Raw genomic sequence first — 21275 nt, 5'->3', positions numbered from 1 at the left:
AAAAAAAAACCCAAACCCCTGTGTTTGCTTATTTCCTCCTCCATCCCAGTCCGTTTTCCTTCGCTGCTATGCCAGGTGGTAGGCCTGTGTTTTCCTCCTCCGTCCCAGAGCGTATTCCTTTTGTGCCATGTCTTTTTTTAGCCGACGCCCTTTCGTGGAGCAAAAAAATCACCTTTCTCTTTCTTCCCACTCTGTACCCGCCAGGTGCCTTGACTGTGGTTTCCTCTGGCAACCAGATGGAGCCCCCGCCCAGCCACCAGCGCCCTGTGCCCGCAGATGCCCGGAACCTCAGCCCGGCCCGCCTTCCAGCTTCTTCCGGCCAATCGGGGAGGAGCCGTGGCGCGGCTCCGCCCCCTCCTGTCTCGTCCGGCCAATCAGGGAGGAGCCCCGGGACCCTGCAAAGGAACGTCCGCGTCCCGCCCCTCCCGCCCCCTCCACCTCCTGTCCAGCACAGCTCGGACCCCCTGCAGGATTTCTACTGGAGGCGGATTGGCAACACCGACTGCTCTGCCACCTGCGGGAAAGGTAAGTCCTATTTCCCTTGGCAGCTGGTATTCAGAGGCAGCTGGTATTCAGAGGTAGACTGCTCCTATGCATGGAGGTTTGGGTCGACTTAGGGTGGCGCTGTGAGTTAAACCACAGAGCGTAGGACTTGCCGGTCAAAAAGTCAGCAGTTCGAATCCCCCCGACGGGGTGAGCTCCCGTTGCTCGGTCCCTGCTCCTGCCAACCTAGCAGTTCGAAAGCACGTCAAAGTGCAAGTAGATAAATAGATACCACTCCGGTGGGAAGGTAAACGGCGTTTCCGTGCGCTGCTCTGGTTCACCAGAAGCGGCTTAGTCATGCTGGTCACTGACCCAGAAGCTGTACGCCGGCTCCCTCGGCCAATAAAGTGAGATGAGCGCTGCAATCCCAGAGTCGGTCACAACTGGACCTAATGGTCAGGGGTCCCTTTACCTTGAAAGCATATTTACAGGCATTTTATTCAGCATCAGGACAAAAGGAAAAACATGTCTTCTCCCCTTCGTGTCCAAGCAAGCGGCATAAGCAAAAGCTGTACACACAACGGAAGTTCCCAGCAAGCTGTGCTGGAATGTAAGCTGTGCTTTTTTAAGGATGTGATACACAACAACTCCACACATCCATTAAGGTGGAACGGAATATTGTAACATCCTTACCAGCCTCTTACAGCTGGCGCCCATTGGGACGGATAGGACAGAAGGCAGGGAGCCCAACAGCAGGGGGCGCCAGAGAAGATTGCTCTAGTTTTCTCCCACCCTAACCACTACACCACACTGCCTCTCGATTCTGCAAGGGCGGAACTGAGACTTAAGGTGGAAGAAAGTGACTGGCAGTGTCGCCCACTGGACCTAGAGGTAAGCAAGAGGCAGACAGAGTACAGTAAGTGGTTGTCCATGCCCCCAATGGCCCAGTCCTCTTTCAGCTATTAGCAGTTTTAGTCCCCCTCTCTGACTTTATAGAGCACCATGCAGTAGGAAGTGTAGCTGCAAATCGGGGAAATCCCTGGTTTGAATTTCAGAACTGCCACAAACTCACTTGCTAGCCATAGCTGAACCACACGCTCTCGGCCTCAGTTTGCCCCATCTCCAAAATGGGGGGAATTTTAAAATGTATTTGCTTTTATTGAAACGACGCACCTGCCACTCAGCTACGGCGGTCTCTTAAGCGCTTCACAACACTCACAAGGCCGTTGTGGTGAGGATTAGGCCCTCGGGACACTCTGAGAAAGCGCCAAACAAGCATTGCGAGGTGTTTTTTTTATCCTCTAAGCTCGTTAGGGGCCCCCGCAGCAATGGTGAGAACGAAGCCATCGCACAAAGGAAAAAGAGAGGCGTTCAGACCATGTGAAAGGACCACATTTGCCAGTATATGCTGAGTTCTGTGATTTTCGGCCCCTCGATTGCCTTGAGGACTAGAAACTTGATTTTTAAAAGGCAAAAGTGGCTAGTATGCTCCTCGCTGTCTTTCTCTACAGGTTTCTGGCAGTCTGTCTACCAGTGCATCTCTCGCGTTACACAAGAGGAGGTGGGGGAGGAGAAATGCCACCTGATCCCCAAGCCCATCGTGTCGGAGGAAGCCTGCAACACGGAGCCTTGCCCAGCCTAGTGAGTGTCCAGTCCACCCTTGCCTCTTATGGGTCTCCTTTGGAGTCAGCTGCTGCCCTCTGAAGGCCTGGAGGCCTCGTGACAACCCGCCTGGACTCTGGCATCGGGCATCTTCCTCTGTCCCTATTAAAATTTGCATGTGTGAGCTTTGGGGAAATGACGGTCTACTTCTGAGTAGGTCACCAGCATCTTGAGCAAGACACCACGCGGGCCCAAGCCGCCTCCGCTTGTCACAGAGTTAGAAACCCCTCTCTGCAGAAACCCTGGTGCCCCGTGATTTCACTGTCCCTTGCTCAACGGAGGGTTTCAGCAGCAGCAACAGCCTCTGTTGCAAGAATACAGAGCAAAATTTGTCCCCAGCGGATATTATAGGTTTGCATAACCCTGGCAGGTTACCTGTTAATGCTCACTTGATTGGATACCCTGGGGAGCCTGGCCAGTCTTCTGTAGTGACAAATACAGTACTTACTTCCTGAGCCAGGTCACAGGCTCACCCTATTCCTACACATATATACCCTTAAGACAGGTTTTGTGAATGAAAAGACAATGGGGAGAGGCTTTTCCATTTTCCTTTGACCTTGCAGAGAAAACATTTTGTCAGTTTGGGAGTCAATATGGTTTCAGGGCTGTTTTCCTGTGCTGCTTCAGACAAGCGGTTTATATATTTATGTACATGTTTGCTTGGTACATGGATGAACATTTATTATATATATAAGACTGTTGAATAGGATCCAAAAGGCAGCAGTCTGATTGGTCCACAGGAGCCACCCAATCCAACTCCAGGTGGAAGTGAATCCGCAACCTGATTGGCCTACAGGTGAATCCCGGAATTAGCCAATCAAGTGGGGCCCATTGTGTAAATAATGTACATAAAGCAGACATTCTGGGGGAACTTCCATTCCTCCTCACCACTATGAGCTGAATAAAGAGCATGAAATCCACACTCTGCTCTGAGTATATTTCAAAGACCTTAATTTTTTTTATTTGTCTTGCGAGGGAATATCCCTTTTTTCTCTGCTCATTCCTCCCCACCCCATCCGTCTCTTTTCCAGCTGGGAGGCGGGCGAGTGGTCAGCCTGCAGCAAATCCTGCGGCCTGGGCACCCAGCACCGCCAAGTCCTGTGCCGGCAGATCTACGCCAACCGCAGCACCATGGTGCACCCCCAGAGGTGCGCACAGCTGGAGAAGCCCAACGCCACGCAGGCCTGCCAAGTCCAGGTTTGCAGCCGCTGGGAAGTCCGAACTAATTGGAGCTCGGTAAGGGATTTGGTGGTAGCCGGGGGCGGGGGGAGGAGAGGATGGGGCGTGGGGGGGTCATTTCAGCATGGGAAGCAGCAGCAAACTCTAAAGCAGGGTATCTCAAATGCCTGCAAAATGGGCATCGATGTAAGACAATGTGAAATGTGCCTTCAGCAGGGTGGATTTGATTTAAATCAAATTGAATTAAATCATGATTTAATTCACTTGTCAGTAAGACTTGATTTAAATCGTGTGTTTTTTACAGAAAGACTCATTCTTGCCGGTATAATATTAATATTTACAACCAGATGAAGGTTTCATTTTTGGAATAATGAATTTTCAGTGTAGTTTTTGCAGTCATATCAAAAATTACTGATTTTGTTATACCGTTAGAAATACATAGACACCATTAGAAATACATAGACAGATAAATTATGAAATTATTGTGAGGTTTAATAAGTTAACTATTTATATTTGGACAACTTTTCTGCTGTACTTTATTGGAAGGAGACAAATAAGTCATTTCCTTAACAACTGAAACAATTTAACTAAAACAATAATATTATAGCATATGTATCCATGTTTGTTAATGGATGTGGTTAAACTTTTTTTTAAAAAACAACAACAAAACACTGAGTTTTAGTACACATGAAAAACTAAAAACAAATCTTTATTTCCTCATGAATAGCCTTTGGACTATAATGTAACTTAAATAGAAAGCTACTGCATCTTTAGAAAGATTTTTCCTCCGAAAGCATTTTATTTTAAAAACCTGATTTAATTTTTTTAAAAATCCGATTTTAAAAAAATAAATAAATCCGATTTTATTGTTGTTGTTTTTATAAAAAAATATTGATTTTTATCCACCCTGGCTTAATTTATGCCATGTGCTTTGTGTGGGGCTGCCCTTGCGCCTGGCCTGAACTCTGCAACAACTTGTGCAGGATAAGAACCTCAGTAAATCCTTGCAGCTGGGGCAAATGGGCCCATCTTGCCCAGTGTCCTATAATAATAATAAAATTTTATTTATATCCCTCCGCAGCCAAAGCTTGGCTCAGAGCCGCTAACAACAATAAAAGTAACATAGCATTCTAAAATCAATTCATTCTAAAATCAATTCAGAATCAAATTAATGGCAACCATTGGGCTAGAGTTCTGTGAGGATTACCGAAGGAGGGAGTCAGACTGTGCCCTGGCCAAAGGCCTGGCAGAACAGCTCCATCTTGCAGGCCCTGCGGAAAGATGTCAAGTCCTGCTGGGCCCTAGTCTCTTGGGACAGAGCGTTCCACCAGATCGGAGCCACAGCCGAAAAAGCCCTGGCTCTGGTTGAGGCCAGCCTAACCTCCCTGTGGCCCAGGATCTTCAAGATGTTTTTGTTTGAAGACCATAAGGTCCTCCATGGGACATACCAGGAGAGCCGGTCCCGTAGGTACGAGGGTCCTAAGCCCAAAGGGCTTTAAAGGTTAAAACCAGCACCTTAAACCTGACCCTGTACTCCACCGGGAGCCAGTGCAGTTGGTATAGCACCGGGTGAATGTGATCCTGCAGCGAGGACCCCATAAGGAGTCTCGCTAGGGCATTCTGCACCCGCTGGAGTTTCTGGGTCAGTCTCAAGGGCAGCCCCACGTAGAATACCCACAAAGAACCTAGAAACTTGACATGAGCCAACAGTGTGACGCGGCAGCTAAAAAAGCCAATGCAATTCTGGGCTGCATCAATAGGAGTATAGCATCTAGATCAAGGGAAGTAATAGTGCCCCTGTATTCTGCTCTGGTCAGACCTCACCTGGAGTACTGTGTCCAGTTCTGGGCACCACAGTTCAAGAAGGACACTGACAAACTGGAACGTGTCCAGAGGAGGGCAACCAAAATGGTCAAAGGCCTGGAAACGATGCCTTATGAGGAACGGCTAAGGGAGCTGGGCATGTTTAGCCTGGAGAAGAGGAGGTTAAGGGGTGATATGATAGCCATGTTCAAATATATAAAAGGATGTCACATAGAGGAGGGAGAAAGGTTGTTTTCTGCTGCTCCAGAGAAGCGGACACGGAGCAATGGATCCAAACTACAAGAAAGAAGATTCCACCTAAACATTAGGAAGAACTTCCTGACAGTAAGAGCTGTTCGCCAGTGGAATTTGCTGCCAAGGAGTGTGGTGGAGTCTCCTCCTTTGGAGGTCTTTAAGCAGAGGCTTGACAACCATATGTCAGGAGTGCTCTGATGGTGTTTCCTGCTTGGCAGGGGGTTGGACTCGATGGCCCTTGGGGTCTCTTCCAACTCTATGATTCTATGATTCTAACCTGGATAGACTGCCACTGGATTTGGAGGTTCCACAAGGGCATAAGAACAGCTCTGCTAGAGCAGGCCAGTGGCCTGTCTAGTCCAGCCTCCTGTTCTCACAGGGGCCAACCAGATACCCCAATAGGAAGCCCAGAAGCAGGACTCGGGTGCAAGAGCCCTCTCCCTCTCGCTCCTGTGGTTTCCAGAACGCAGCAGCATTTCTGCCTCCAACCACGGAGACTCAGCTAGTAGCCATTGATGGCCTTGTTATCCTCCACAAATTGGCCTCGCCCTCTTTTAAAGCCGTCCCAAGTTGGCAACCATTGCTGCTTCATGTGGCAAGGAGTTCCGCAGTTTAACTGGGCACTGTATTATCGGTCCCCTTTCTTTCGTTTGTCCTAAACCTTCCGGCATTTGGCATCCTTGGATGTCGAAACAGAATGCACGATAGCTCGTCTCCTCCTTGTGGGAATGTTCAGGGAAGCAGGAGAGGATATATTGCTTGATTATAGCCATTCCAACTTGTGTTAACGAGTTCCCGAATTTCAGCAGAGTAATACATTCCCCTTTTTAAACTCACAGCGGATGCGTTAGCTCACGCTCGCTAAAGCCTCTATAATAACTGTTCTGGCGTTTTCCCCTTATTCCCTCACAAAAGATAAGACATGAAGCAGGCTTCTGTAAAAGTATAAAAAGAGTTTACTCACATTCTGTTCACATTCGGATCCCAGAAGGGAGACTTAGCTTAGGAAAGTAACATACACTGCGCTCGCTGTCTTGGCTTCCTCTTTAGCGGTGCACAACCTCTTCAGCCGGGAGAGGCTGCTGCAGCTAAAGAAGCCGGCCGGAGGGGCTGCGCGTGGCTATGGCAATACCCCCGCAAAAGCCCACAGGAGCCGCGCATCCTTTAAGGAGTGCGTGGCTCCTGCGGGCTTTTCTACAAGGAGGGAGAAGGGACTGAATGGCCGCATCAGTCCCTTCTCCCTCCTGGGGAAAAGCCCGCAAGAGCCACATGGAGCTTGTGTGCGGCTCTTGGGGGCTTTTCCTGCCTGCCTCCCCCCCTGCATTCGCTCCATAAGACGCGCACACATTTCCCCTTACTTTTTAGAAGGGAAAAAGTGCGTCTTATGGAGCGAAAAATACGGTATCTCATAAGGAGGCAGTCCCTTTGTCCTCTCTTGACTGGAAGCCAAGAGGGCATCTTTGGCTAAGCAGATGTTGCTTCTTCGATGCATGTAGTCAAAGAGAAAGAGATGGCTGCCCTGCCCTGTGCTTTTGCGTTACCTGCACAGGTGAGGCCACGCCCACCTCTAGTCACACGCAGAGGAAGTCTGTCCCAGCCCAGAAGGAAACAGGAAGTTGACCTGCTGGCGGGACAAACATTCCTCCCCATTGTAAACATCTTCATTCTAGGAATGTTGTACAGTGGTACCTCGCAAGACGAATGCCTCGCAAGACAAAAAACTCGCTAGACGAAAGGTTTTTCCGTTTTCGATTTGCCTCGCAAGACGAATTTCCCTATGGGCTTGCTTCGCAAGACGAAAACGTCTCGCGACTTTGTTTCCTTTGTCTAAAAACAAAGACATGTTTTGTTTATAAAGTTAATTTATTTTCCCTTCAATTTTTGAACTGCTCTTTACAGTATGTGTGACTTTAAAGAGCAGTTAATAAACTGTTGTTGTACCAAATTTGGCTTTGTTTGGACTTTTTTTGACCATAGGAACGCATTAATTGATTTTCAATGCATTCCTATGGGATTTCGTGATTCGCAAGACGAAAAATTCGCTAGACGACAAAACTTGCGGAACAAACATTTGCCTGATAACAAATGTTGGAAATGTAAGGAAACTGAAGGTACTTTTTATCATCTTTGGTGGACATGCCCGAAGATTAAGGCTTTCTGGGAGACGATATATAATGAAATGAAAAAGGTATTTAAATATACCTTCCTTAAGAAACCAGAGGCCTTTCTCTTGGGCATTGTCGGCCAAATGGTGCCAAAAAAGGATAGAACTTTTTTCATGTATGCAACAACAGCAGCAAGAATACTGATCGCAAAGTATTGGAAGACACAAGATTTACCCACCTTGGAAGAATGGCAGATGAAAGTGATTGACTATATGACATTGGCGGAAATGACGAGCAGAATTCGTGACCAGGGAAAGGAGACTGCGGAAGAAGACTGGAAGAAATTTAAGATTTATCTTAAGAACTATTATAAACTTGATGAAGCTTAGAATGTCGAGATTTTACAGAGAGAAAGGGTTGCAGTAATATAAGATCAGATTAAGAAAGGACTATGATGAATTAGGATGGGAAAGAACATTTATAAGTTGCTATAAAATTTGGACATGAGGATGCAGAAAGGGGAGGTATGGGGAAGTCCGAGGAAAGAAGTCTATGAAAGGACATTTTGAAATTATATTTGTTTGTTTGTCTGTTTTTCTTTTATGTTTGTTTGTTATAAGAACTTTTGTAAAACTAATAAAAATTTTATAAAAAAAAAAAAAAACTTGCGGAACAAATTAATTTCGTCTTGCGGGGCACCACTGTACTTGACTGCTCTTGTGTTTCACATCCCACACTCCTTCCCCCTTCTAGTGCTCCGTCCTCTGCGGCACCGGACTTCGGACACGCCACGTCCGCTGCGTCAGTAACCACGGCGACTTGCTCCGCGACAGCGACTGCCCAGGGAACCATCGACCGAAGACCAGCGAAGTTTGCGACATGGGGCCTTGCGTGCGCACCTGGTTCTACAGCGACTGGAGTAACACGGTACCTCCTCTCCCCCTTTTTTTTAACCCGTGGGTCTTCCTCGTCTCTCTTCCCCAGCCCGAAATTCCCCATTTCTCCAAGAGCTAGATTAAACCCCTGCAAAGGCGTTTCCTCCTACGCTGCTACCCTCCTGCTTCGCTTCCGTTTCTGGCCACGCAAACCGCTCTCCGATACTCCAAATAAATAGCTGCACAATCTTGCTCTCCTCTCTATTTAAATCTCCCTTTGTGTAGAGATTTTCAAAAGGGAAACGTGACAAATCTGAAGGATCTTGAATTGTGCAGGCTGTTTACGTTAGCCAGATTTAATATGATAGTAATAGAAAGATATTTAGCTCTCCCAGAATCAGAGCGTCTCTGCAAATGTAGTAAACAGGAACCTGATACTTTGGAGCATATTTTCTTTTCTTGTGATTTTGGCATTTATGCCAGAAGACCATTATTAGAGGCCTTACAACACAATAGGCTCAATTCTATGCTACCAACAGTTCAGGACCTGCTCTCGGACAGGAATGATCAAATTATTTTAATAGTGGCTGAATTTTTGAGTGCTGTCTATGTAGAAAGACTGGGCCATTATAAAGAGATTTAGTGGTTCTTAATTGATTGGTGACAGTGGCGTAGCGTGGGTTGTCAGCACCCGGGACAAGGCAAGTAATTTGCGCCCCCTAACCCGTGGATTTGCACCCCCTAACCCGTGGATTTGCGCCCCCTAACCCTAACCCCCAGATGTTGCACCCGGTGCGGCCGGCCCCCCCTGCACCCCCCACGCTACGCCACTGATTGGTGATGTGGTAATGTTGTACAGTGGTACCTCACAAGACGAATGCCTCGCAAGACGAAAAACGTGCAAGACGAAAGAGTTTTCCGTTTTTTGAGTCGTTCCGCAAGATGAATTTCCCTATGGGCTTGCTTCACAAGACAAAACGTCTTGCGAGTTTGTTTCCTTTTTCTTAAAGCCGCTAAGCCGTTAATAGCCGCTAAGCCGCTAATAGCCGTGCTTCGCAAGACGAAAAAACCGCAAGACGAAGAGACTCACGGAACGGATTAATTTCATCTTGCGAGGCACCACTGTATTGTATTATTTATGCAAATTGGTTTTCTCTGGAGTTAAAGATCTGACTGGGACAAACCTTCTTATGTTGAGCTCGTATTTTGCTCAATTTGTATACGGTGTCTGTTTGATAATGTGTGGTTTGCTATGCCTAATAAAGGATATATTTGGAAAAAAATAGCTGCACAATGCACTTCGGTTCACTTGTGTGACGTTCAGTTAACTCCAAGGCACTTTTTGAACGGAACCCCAGAGATTGCTGCAAGTGAGAGATGAATGGTTTGTGGGAGATGAAATGGCTGCCTCTCTTCCCAGGGGTCAAAAAAGGTTATTTATGTGTGCTGCTACTACTGCGGCCCGTGTTTTGCTCGCCCAAAAATGGAAAACGAGTGAGGTAACAACCAAAGAAGAGCGGCAACTTAAGCTGACAGAATATGCGCAGTTTGCAGACTTAACATATAGAATAAGGGAACAAGAAGAACATATGTTTAGAGAAGATTGGAAAATGTTTATTGAATATATGGGAAATAACTGTGTACAGCTGGAAACGCTGGCAGCATTGAGATAAATTCCACAGTGTAAATAAAGTTATAATGGATGTAATAATAGAATACTGAACGCTATATTTTCTGTAAGATATGCATGAGTATTTTAAATTGGAAAAGCAGAAAAATTGATATAAATTATATACAAATAGCTGCCTCTCAGGCTGCTGGGGTATTGAGGAGGGGAATGATGATGATGATGTTAATAATAATAATATTTTATTTATACCCCACCCTTCCCGGTTCAAAAACCTGGCTCAGGGTGGCTAACAAGAAATTTAAAACACTTAATTGTAAAAGCAGCATAAAATACAGTATAAAAATAATAATAATAATTCAAAATTCAGAAATCAATTTAGGGGAAATAAGCATTAGATAATCCCCAGGGCTAGCTGACTGAATTGGTCCTACTTGGGCCAGCGAGGAGGCCAGGGGAGAATTAGCTGTGGGTTCTCAGAGCGGGTGGTCTTCATAAAAGGGGAGGGGGAGGGAAGGGAAGGGGAATAAAAGATCAGGCTGAATTCAAATTAAAGGCCAGGCAGAATAGCTCTGTCTTACAGGCCCGACGGAAGGAGGTTAAATCTTGAAGGGCCCTAGTCTCATGGGACAGAGCATTCCACCATGTCGGAGCCATCACTAAAAAGGCCCTGGCCCTGGTGGAGGATAGTCTGACTTCCTTAGGGCCCGGGACCTCTAAGCTATGGCTATAAGAAGAGCCAGTGGTATGATAAAGCTTATGAAAGTCTCTCGCATTCCCTCTCTCCCTCTTTCTCCTCTCCAGTGCTCAGCCGAGTGTGGGACGGGGATCCAGCGGCGCTCGGTGGTCTGCCTTTCGAGTGCCGCCAACGGGCAGGTGGAGGAGAACTGCGCCGGCACCAAACCAGCCGACATGAGGGCATGCAACGGCGGTCCGTGCCAGAGGGTCAACCGGTGGTACACTGGGCCATGGAGTCCGGTGAGCAGCGCCCCTCGTCCCATCCCGGTCTCGTCGCCAGCATCGTTTGAACCCGGTTTGCAAAAGCTTAAGGCGTGCATCCCCAGACTCGGCCCTCCAGATGTTTTGGGACTACAACTCCTATCATCCCTAGCTAACAGGACCAGTGGTCAGGGATGAAGGGAGTTGTAGTCCCAAAACAGCTGGAGGGCCAAGTTTGGGGGTGCCTGGCTTAAGGCATTCTGGGAATGGTAGTTTTTGCGAACGAGCGACTGGCGACTAACAGGAGGAGTCCTGGCTCCCTCACAAAACTACAGATCCCAGGATTCCTTGCTGCTTGCAGGGAGCCCCAACAGCTAGACAGATTTCGGACCTCGAATCATAGAGTTGGAAGGGACCCATAAGGGCCATCTAGTCCAACCCGCTGCAATGAAGGAATCAGTTGACGTGTTTGCTAAGGGTGTTGAGAGTTGTTAAGAGGAGACTCCCTATTGCCCTTCCTCACAGAGCCAGATTTCCCAGAATTCCCTGGGTTGACTGTTAAACCACTCTGAGGACCGTAGCTCTGTGAGGGGATTTTTTTGGGGGTGTGTGTTACTCCTTACAAATTTCAGCACCCTTAGTTTTATTTATTTCAAAAAAATTATACCCTGCTTGATTGTAAAATAAATACACAGCAACACCTCAAAGTGGTTTACAAAAAAAGAATATAACAATAGATTTATCAGTGAAAAAATAGTTAAAAACAACTATTTAAAATGGAAAAAAATTATTGATAGACTAAAAACAGATTAGAACATGCATCAACATTCTACAAATGTGGGTTGACAGGCATAAAACCAAGTCTGAAAGTAGAGCTAACTAAGAGACCTAGACCTTATTCCAGCATAGCTGTCAACCGTCCCTTATTTGGCGGGAAACTCCCTTATCCCAGCGCCGTGTCCCGCTGCTGTCCCTTATGGATGATGTCCCTTAAATTTCCCGGGTTTCATGCTCGCCCGGCTCGGGAGGGAAGCAGCGGCTCAGGGCCCTCCGCCATGAGAGAGAGTGCATGCTGGCGCCGTCGTCCTGGCGCAAGGAGTTCCATCGGCCCTTGCCCACCCGAAAGACTTTTGCCCACGCTGCCCGCGAGCCTGGAGGCGGCAGTGGGGGTGGCAGCTGACGAGGCAGTCTGAGGGAGGAGGAAGAGGAGGGGATGGGGAGGGATGCAGAAGGGCAGCGCTTCAGCGGCCACCGCAGCGCCACAACCACCTCATGCCGGATTGACAGCATCTGTCAATCCTACCAACATATGCAACTCTTTACAATAGCAAAATTCCTTATTTTGGCTGCTGATCCCTTATTTTCAAGGCTGCTGGTCCCTTATTTTCAAATCTGTAAGTTGATAGCTATGTATTCCAGGCATCCCCAACCATTGGCCCTCCAGATGTTTTGGCCTACAACTCCCATCATCCCTAGCTAACAGGACCAGTGGTCAGGGATGATGGGAACTGTAGTCCAAAACATCTGGAAGGCCAAAGGTTGGGGTTGCCTGCACCACATTTAAGACACTATTGTAGCACAACCATGCACTTTGCACAACCATGGCTTCCCCCAAAGAATTCTGGGAACTGTAGCTTGTCCCTTGCAGAGCTACAGTTCCCAGCACCCTTGGCTTCTCACAGCGAGGGAACCGCCAGAAGGCCCTCGGCACTGGACCTCAGTGTCCGGGCAGAACGATGGGGATAGAGACGCTCCTATATTCAACACAGAAAAAATTGTTGTTGACTAAGGACAGCTGGACATATAAAGGGCCCCGCTACCTTCAATAGGGGATGCGGGTGGTGCTGTGGGTTAAACCACAGAGCCTAGGACTTGCCAATCAGAAGGTCGGCAGTTCGAATCCCCGCGACGGGGTGAGCTCCCGTTGCTCGGTCCCTGCTCCTGCCAACCTAGCAGTTCGAAAGCACGTCGAAGTGCAAGTAGATAAATAGGTACCGCTCCGGCGGGAAGGTAAACGCCGTTTCCGTGCGCTGCTCTGGTTTGCCAGAAGCGGCTTAGTCATGCTGATTGCATGACCCGGAAGCTGTACGCCGGCTCCCTCGGCCAATGAAGCGAGATGAGCGCCGCAACCCCAGAGTCGGTCATGACTGGACCTAACAGTCAGGGGTCCCTTTACCGTTTTACCTTCAGTAGCTTAGGGCCTCATCAAACCTAAATCCGGCCCTGATCCGCCCCCCCTCTGCCTCTTCGCCCCCCCCCAGTGCTCATCGGACTGCAGTACGGGCACCCAGCGGCGCGACCTCATCTGCGTCAGCAAGCTGGGCGCCGAGTTCAACGTGACGGACGCCTCGGACTGCGCCCACCTGGAGAAGCCGCCCTCCTTGCAGCCCTGCGTGGGCACGTCTTGCGAGGCCCGCTGGTTCTCCACCGCTTGGAGCTCCGTGAGTGAGGGCGAGGGTCTGACACGGGTGGGGGGACAGGAACCCCCTTCCACACGTAGGATTCGGAGAACGGGCAAAACGGGGAAGGGGTTTGCGGCAGGGAATACCCCAGGGTGGGTTTGATTTAGATCAAATCAATTTACCGTATTTTTCGCCCCATAGGACGCACCAGCCCATAGGACTCATCAAGTTTTTTTGGGGGGAAATAAAGGGGGAAAAATATTTTTTCCCCCAGGCGCTTGTGGGGCAGGCAGAAGGGAGAAGCGCTCTTCTCCCTGCTGCCCGCCTTAAGATCAGGTCCGGGGACAGCGGGGTCTCCCCGCCGTCAGCCTCCAAACCACTTTGGGAGACAGCAGGATGGTGGCGTTCCGCCTCCCTCTGTCCCCCGACCTTGTAGGGCTGGCGCTGGGGCTCTCCTGAAGCCTGGAGAGCAAGAGGGGTCAGTGCGCACCAACCCCTCTCGCTCTCCAGGCTTCAGAGAAAGCCTGCATTCGCCCCATAGGACGCACACACATTTCCCCTTCATTTTTGGAGGGGGAAAAGTGTGTCCTATAGGGCGAAAAATACGGTAAATCACTAGTCAGTAAGTCTTGATTTAATAATAATAATAAATAATAATAATTTTTATGTATACCCCGCCCTCCCCGGCCAAATCCGGGCTCAGAGCAGCTAACATCAAATGTTTAATCATTTTTTTTTACAGAAAGGCTCATTCTTGCTGGTACGATCTTAATATTTACAACCAGATGAAGGTTTCGCTTTTGGAATAATGAATTTTCAGAGTAGTTTTTGCAGTCCTATCAAAAATCACTGATTTGGTTATAGTATTAGAAATACATAGACAGATACAGTGGTACCTTGGGTTACATACGCTTCAGGTTACAGACTCCGCTAACCCAGAAATATTACCTCGGGTTAAGAACTTTGCTTCAGGATGAGAACAGAAATCGTGCTCCAGCGGCGCGGCAGCAGCAGGAGGCCCCATTAGCTAAAGTGGTGCTTCAGGTTAAGAACAGTTTCAGGTTAAGAACGGACCTCCAGAACGAATTAAGTACGTAACCTGAGGTAGCACTGTATATTATGAAATTATTGTGAGGTTTAATAAGTTGACTGTTTATATTTGGACACCTTTTCTGCTGTACCTTCTAAATCCAGCCCGCGGATGGTCTGGAATCAGCGTGTTTTTACATGAGCAGAATGTCTCTTTTTATTTAAATGCATCTCTGGGTTATTTGTGGGGCCTGCCTGGTGTTTTTACATGAGCAGAATGTGTCCTTTTATTTAAAATGCATCTTTGGGTTATTTGTGGAGCATAGGAATTCATTCATTTTTTCCCCTTCAAAATATAGTCTGCCCCCCTGCAAGGTCTGAGGGACAGTGGACCGGCCCCCTGCTGAAAAAGTTTGCTGACCCTTGATTCAGATTTATGCATTTTTGCCAGTTTACTAGATATTAGATACCACCGATATATAATTTTAATATAATTTTCTCTTAAACTGTAACATGCTGTATATTTAAGGTCCATATTCCCCAACCGTTCCGTTTCCCCTTTGTCCTTTCAGTGCTCCAGGTCCTGCGTTGGGGGGGTCCAAATGAGAGAAGTCCAGTGTCTGACCCAAAACAAGACCCTGAGCAACCTCTGTCCGCCAGATCTCAAGCCCATCAAGAAACGGCCCTGCAACGTTCAGCCCTGCCTCCTGGACCTCGGTAACCCACCCGGCCCCCTCCTCCTCCCTACGGCCAAAAATGGGGGGAGGACGGGCAGGCAGGCTGAAAAACTCCACACGCCCAAGGGGTGCATTTCTGCAAAGTGGTTTATTTGCAGAGATACAATTCCTACAATATGACGTGGTGGTATACGGTGTAGTCATTCAAAGCAGGGCCTTCCATGTGGCTGCCCCTCTTCCATGGAATGGCCTCCCCATCGAGATACAGCAGGCCCTTGCTATCTGCGCTTTTCGGAAACAACTGAAGATGGTTGTTTTTGTTCCAGCAGGCTTTCCCAGCTGGATAAAAGGATTCTTACAAGTGTCAGCTTGTTAGGGTTTTAGTCTTGATACAGAATTGTAGAATTGGAAGAGACCCTGTGGATTGTCTATTCCAGCGGTTCTCAACCTGTGGGTCCCCAGATGTTGTTGGACTACAACTCCCATCATCCCTGAGCTCTGGCCTTGCTAGCTAGGGGTGATGGGAGTTGTAGTTCAACAACATCTGGGGACCCACAGGTTGAGAAAGGCTGGACTCTATACCAACCCCCCTGCAATGCAGCGGTCCCTTATGGCAATTTGCAGTGGTCCCTTCTGGCAGTATTGGGACGCGGGAGGCGCTGGGGGTTAAACCACAGAGCCTAGGACTTGCTGATCAGAAGGTCGGTGGTTCGAATCCCCGCAATGGGGTGAGCTCCCGTTGCTCGGTCCCTGCTCCTGCCAACCTAGCAGTTCGAAAGCACGTCAAAGTGCAAGTAGATAAATAGGTACCACTCCGGCGGGAAGGTAAACGGCGTTTCCGTGCGCTGCTCTGGTTCACCAGAAGCGGCTTAGTCATGCTGGTCACATGACCCGGAGGCTGTACGCCGGCTCCCTCGGCCAACAAAGCGAGATGAGTACCCCTGACCATTAGGTCCAGTCGTGGCCGACTCTGGGGTTGCAGCGCTCATTTACCTTCCCGCCACTTACCTTCCCGCCAGAGCGGTACCTATTTATCTACTTGCACTTTGACATGCTTTCAAACTGCTAGGTTGGCAGGAGCTGGGACTGAACAACAGGAGCTCACCCTGTCGCGGGGATTCGAACCGCCGACCTTCTGATCGGCAAGTCCTAGGCTGTTTAACCCACAGCGCCACCCGTGTCTCTGTAAAAACGTCAGATAGTTGTTTTAAATTATTCCGGGAGCTGCGGTTATGAGGTCACTGAAGACGTGAGCCGAGAACTTATCCCAGCGAACAGAGTCGTATTTCCCCATTTGTCGGGAGAGTTAACTGGGCAGGGGACATTCTCAGTCTCCTTGTCAGGTTTGTCAAGATGAAGACCCCCCAACTCTTTGGGGTTTTCATGTTGCTTTTCCTCTTTGGTCGGCAGATGAGAACTGCAGGGACAAATACCACAACTGCCCGGTGATTGTGCAGGCCCGCCTCTGCGTCTACTCCTACTACAAAGCCGTCTGTTGTGCCTCATGTACCCACGCCTTGGAGAGGCGCCACGCCGGACCGAGCCGATAGCACCGGCGAGCGGGCGGGATCCTGGACTCCTCGCACCTTTACCTGAACCGGGGACGAGCGAATATATTTTGTGGACTGCGGGAGCCCCCGCCATCCGCAAAAAAACAAAACCCATCTGCTGGAGAGGGATCGCGGCAAAGGCATTGAAGGACCGAATGGGATTCGAACTCGAGGTCCGAGAAATTCCCATCAGTGTCCTCTCCTCTGCTCTCTCCAGAAGAAGTATTTCATACTGTACCCCAGTATTTCCAGAGAAACCTACCCCAAGCTACGGACTCATTGTACTTCCTGCATTTCCTTATAAGCTGTCCCCTTTCACGGAGGCCAGGAAGAGGGGAGGCGAATTGCGCCGGCACGCCAGCGTTCTGGCAGACCCACAGGTGATTTTGGTGGCCTTGGCTTTTAAGGAACTCCCAAGGGGTACCTTTGCACCCCGCTCGGCCTCCTCCCTCCCTCCCTGAAGACACACCGCCAAAATTTTGGTTCCCTCCCGTGAAGCCATCCCCAATCCCATTCACACACACACACACAGACCCCGAGACGCTCATTTTGCAACCAGCTAAAAGGAGGTCAAAACTGTCTGCACAGCTCCAACTTCAGCTAAGGACACGGCACTACGGGCCGTGCACGGACGACCTGGCATTGCCGTCGCTGGGTTCGATTCCTCGCGGAAGCCCTTTGGAAACGCACGGGACATGATGTGGAGTTCTGTGGTGGGTGGTTTCGGTCCCCGAGGCCTGTGAACTCGCCTGAGACAAAGCCCAGATGGGGAGGGAGCTCTCGACCCAATCTATACCACCCCGGCCAGTAAAACCCCGTCAGCTGCGGCAAAAAAAGGCCGGTGGATGGACTGGAACTCGGAGCCCTTGCAGTTCCATGCGCTCCCTTCCAGAGGGCAGCACTGAGTTTGACGCCTCCCAGCCATATTGGCTTTGCTCTAGTATTTCCTTAAGGAAGCGAAAAATATGCATTATTTTTTTTCCTCCTGAAAATATACAGTATTGGTGCTACTTTGGATTGTGGGGAAAGCTGATTAGCAGCCGAGCAAGACGGTTCCTACAATCTTGCCACTGTTTCCTGATTTACAGTAGAAAGGGGGGGACCTGCGGACCCCCAAAGGTCACTGGACTCCAGCTCCCCGCAGCCAGCATGTTCAATGGTGATAGAAGTGGTCAAGCGACCAGCCTAAAACTCCCTCAGTCCAGAATGGACCTGGATTCCCTCGGTTTTGAGGAAACAACACAGAAGGGCAAACGCTTCTGCAGGAAGTCTGATCAGCCTCTCCAAGCCAGCTTCCCAACTCGCAAGTTGCAGCTAGGTTTTCCACACAGTTCTTGAGGTTGCCAACTTTTCCTGCCTACCCATGCTCCTCTGTCATCAACATCAATTCTGTTCCTCTCCATCCCTAGAGAGAAGCACAGCGGGTTTTTGTTTTTACACGTCAAGGTGTCCCTTAAAGGCACGTGAGCTTTGGTTTTTGCTGAAGTTGGCAACCTTAGCACTCAGAGAGGTTTCCTTCCTCCTTCCTAGCCCGGGCGGTGTTGCCAAGTGACCAGAAAACCCAGCCCGGCCTGCTGTTGTGTTTCCAAGAGGAGCTTTGCCTGCAGAAATGTGGAAGCGAAGCTCCTCTTACAGCCTAGAGATATATATTTTTTTAAGCGGGTTGACGATGTCTGTAGATGACGACGCGGCTGCTAAACGCACAGGCGCAGGTCTCAGTAAAACAGTTGGCAACCCTCACCTCTAGAAACAGGAATATATTGCCTCCCCTTCTTTGCAGCTCAAATCAACACACTTTTGTTTTTCTCTCTGCCCTTCCCGCTTCCGAGAGTAGCTTCTGTAAAGGGTTGCCAACTTATTTCTGGGCAGATTTCCTGCGTCGCTAACACTAAATCCAGTAGGAGCAGCCGTTGCCATGTCCATGTCTAGGAGGGGCCTGATCTGTTGGATTTCTGCCTGTCACTGAGCCATTGAATGCACAAGAACCCTGGCAGGGTGGGAGAAAAGTTTGGAGGGCACACAACCGCAGCATGCATTCTGTAGCTGTGAACCCTTAAGGCTTTGTGGTGGAGTTTGTGGGGTGAAGCTTAAGAAATCAACAAGGCCCTGCAGTTAATATTTGGACCTGAAGGCAGGGGCAGAGCAAGGTGGGGGCAGTGGGGGGGGCAGACAGCCCCAGATGTCATCTCCGAGGGGGGGGGAAGCTGCGGAGCGCTAACCCTAACCCCCCCCCAAAAAAAATGCTCTACAGCAACTGACAATGACAGTGATCACAGCCAGTCTTTTTATACCGTGAGTCGATCGCAGTCTCTTGGGATTCCAACTAGATTTCAATGGGGGGCAAGAAATTTTCTGCCCCGGGTACCACCTGACCTTGCTACGCCACTGCAGGGAGGGCAGGTAGGGGGAGACACATTTCCGGGGGGGGGTTGGACTAGATGACCCCTGAGGTCCCTTCCAACGCTGCAATCCTGTGATTTTAGATTGACAGAATATCCTAAATCCCATAGTTGACACCTGGTGCTGAATTTGCTGCCCACACTAGCTTCTCACAGGCCCAGGTGACATCTGAGGACAGATGTCATCACCTTGAGTCTTTTGCCAGGGGCCTTTTTTAAATGACAGAAATTCAACAGGTGAAGAGGCATATTCCTCCCTGTAGCAGCAGCTGTGTCATGATGGGGGAAGTACCGTATTTTTCCGTGTATATCACGCCCCTGTGTATAAGACGTCCCCTATTATGGGGGCCTCAAAATTAAGGAAAGTGGGGGGAGATTGCCCCTGTGTATAAGACCAACTCCCCCTTTTAGCATTATTTTTTGTTAAAAAAAACAACCTAGTCTTAATACCCGGAAAAGTATGGTACATCTCTCGGATTCCAGCTTCCCATGCAACCATTATAAACATGCATACATGCGCGCAGTGCCAGATTCACGTATAAGCTAAACAAGCTATAGCTTAGGGCCCCCCTATCTTGGGGCCCCCCAAAACATGTAAAGGAAAAAAACACTGGATGTACATTTCCAAAATATTAATATACTTAATTGTATTTCAGTTCAACCATTACTTGGATAAAATACGGTCCATATTTTATTATGTGCAAATGGCTTTAGATACTTACAAGGTCCATAAATAAATAAATATAGCATATATTCAACACACAAAAACAGCGACAATTTGTTGCTGGCAAAGGACAGCTGGACATATAAAGGGTCCCATTACCTTCAGGAGCTGAGGGCCTCATCCAACCTCAGTCCGGCCCTGCATGCGCACATACATAATTTTATTTGTATGCCGCGTTTCAAACTTCCGACTCTACAATTCTATGATTCTATGAAACTCAAGGCAGCTTACAACATGGGGGAAAAATGCATAACTGCAACATTGCAAAAGTATAGTCGTACCTTGGTTTTCAAACAGCCTAGTTCTCGGACGTTTTGGCTCCCGAACGATCGAAACCCGGAAGTGATTGTTCCGGTTTTGGAACGTTCTTTTGGAAGCCGAACATCCGACGGGGCTTCTGATTGGCTGCAGGAGCTTCCTGCGGCCAATCGGAAGCCGCGCTTTGGTTGCCGAACGTTTCGGAAGTCGAACGGATTTCCGGAACGGATTCCGTTCAACTTCCGAGGTACGACTGTAGTCCTGTACGATAAATAGAACATTACAAAAACACACAGTCAAACTGAACAGTTTCCACATAAATTACAACAAGCCCTAAAACGAAGATACAAAAAAATACCGACAAATGACACAGGAGCCTTTCTGGAAGAAAAAGTTGGCAACGTCCTGTCTTTCTGGTAGGCCAGATGGTAGAATGAGCCACAAGGGAGGATATTGGGCAGTACCAATGTGCAACGGGCTCTTGTGCATCAGGAAGAGAGAGAAAACAAACCACCCTAAGTGGTTTCCCTGAAGCACTGAGGAGAGGAAAGAAACAGCACCTGTTGAATTTCTTCCTACTCTTAAAAGGTACAGGCACCCTCTTGGAACCAGGGCTTGGCTTCCCACTGAATTGCAAATAGCTGCATCAGATTATCAGAAACGGACAAAAAAAAAAAAAGGAAAAGCATTTATAGGAAAGACTTTTTATAGAAATGGCTCAGAGTGCTCAGATTATATAAATATATATAAAATATATATATTATATATAAATCTCTATGATAAAGCTGAATGTATCTAGGTTTGGTTTGGTTCCCCCTCCCCCAACCCCTTTTTTTTTCCTTGGTCCAAATCTAATTTATTTTTTATTAAAGATTTATTTGAGGTTTTATGCCTGGAGTTTTCTCTTTATTTCTTTAGGTGCACTTTTCTAAAAAAAACTTCACTGTTGTTGCTTTTCCTCTAATCCGCCGGCATCGCAACAGAAAACCAAGGGAACAGTATTCTTAAAAATGGGAGATTCCAACCCAAGCGAAACAGTACTATGGATACAGGAATCTTGTAATCTGGAGAACCAGTGTGAAAAAGAAATTAGTGCTGAACTAGGACCCCCCCCCGCTCCAAGTAAACCACAAGTAACCCCCCCACCACCCCAATGATCTAAGTAATCTTACAGGCCCACACAGGGGTAGCTGATTGGCAGCCAGTGCTGCTGCCTCAGTCGACACAGCTGTAGAATGGGTGCATCCAGGCAATGTGGCCACAGAATCCTGCACCTGATGCAGCTTCCAGACCGGTCTCAAGGGAAGC

General features: G+C 48.5%; 1 protein-coding gene across 2 annotated transcripts in view; it reads left to right on the top strand.

Moving 5' to 3' along the window:
• ADAMTSL4 (ADAMTS like 4) overlaps positions 1 to 20856 on the top strand; it is an 86080-nt gene extending 65224 nt beyond the window's left edge. For both annotated transcript variants that reach the window (XM_082202035.1, XM_082202034.1), the window contains 8 exons: positions 205 to 525; positions 1995 to 2124; positions 3177 to 3381; positions 8241 to 8414; positions 10794 to 10967; positions 13190 to 13369; positions 14932 to 15076; positions 16447 to 20856. In XM_082202035.1, the coding sequence (XP_082058161.1) occupies positions 205 to 525; positions 1995 to 2124; positions 3177 to 3381; positions 8241 to 8414; positions 10794 to 10967; positions 13190 to 13369; positions 14932 to 15076; positions 16447 to 16586 (1469 nt within the window). In that variant the 3' untranslated portion in view covers positions 16587 to 20856. The remainder of the gene's footprint in view (positions 1 to 204; positions 526 to 1994; positions 2125 to 3176; positions 3382 to 8240; positions 8415 to 10793; positions 10968 to 13189; positions 13370 to 14931; positions 15077 to 16446) is intronic.
• Positions 20857 to 21275: the final 419 nt, after the last annotated feature.

The sequence above is a fragment of the Podarcis vaucheri genome (genome assembly GCF_965113315.1).
Source record: "Podarcis vaucheri genome assembly, chromosome: 16".
NCBI lineage: Eukaryota > Metazoa > Chordata > Lepidosauria > Squamata > Lacertidae > Podarcis > Podarcis vaucheri.
This window is presented reverse-complemented; position numbering and strand designations above follow the sequence as displayed.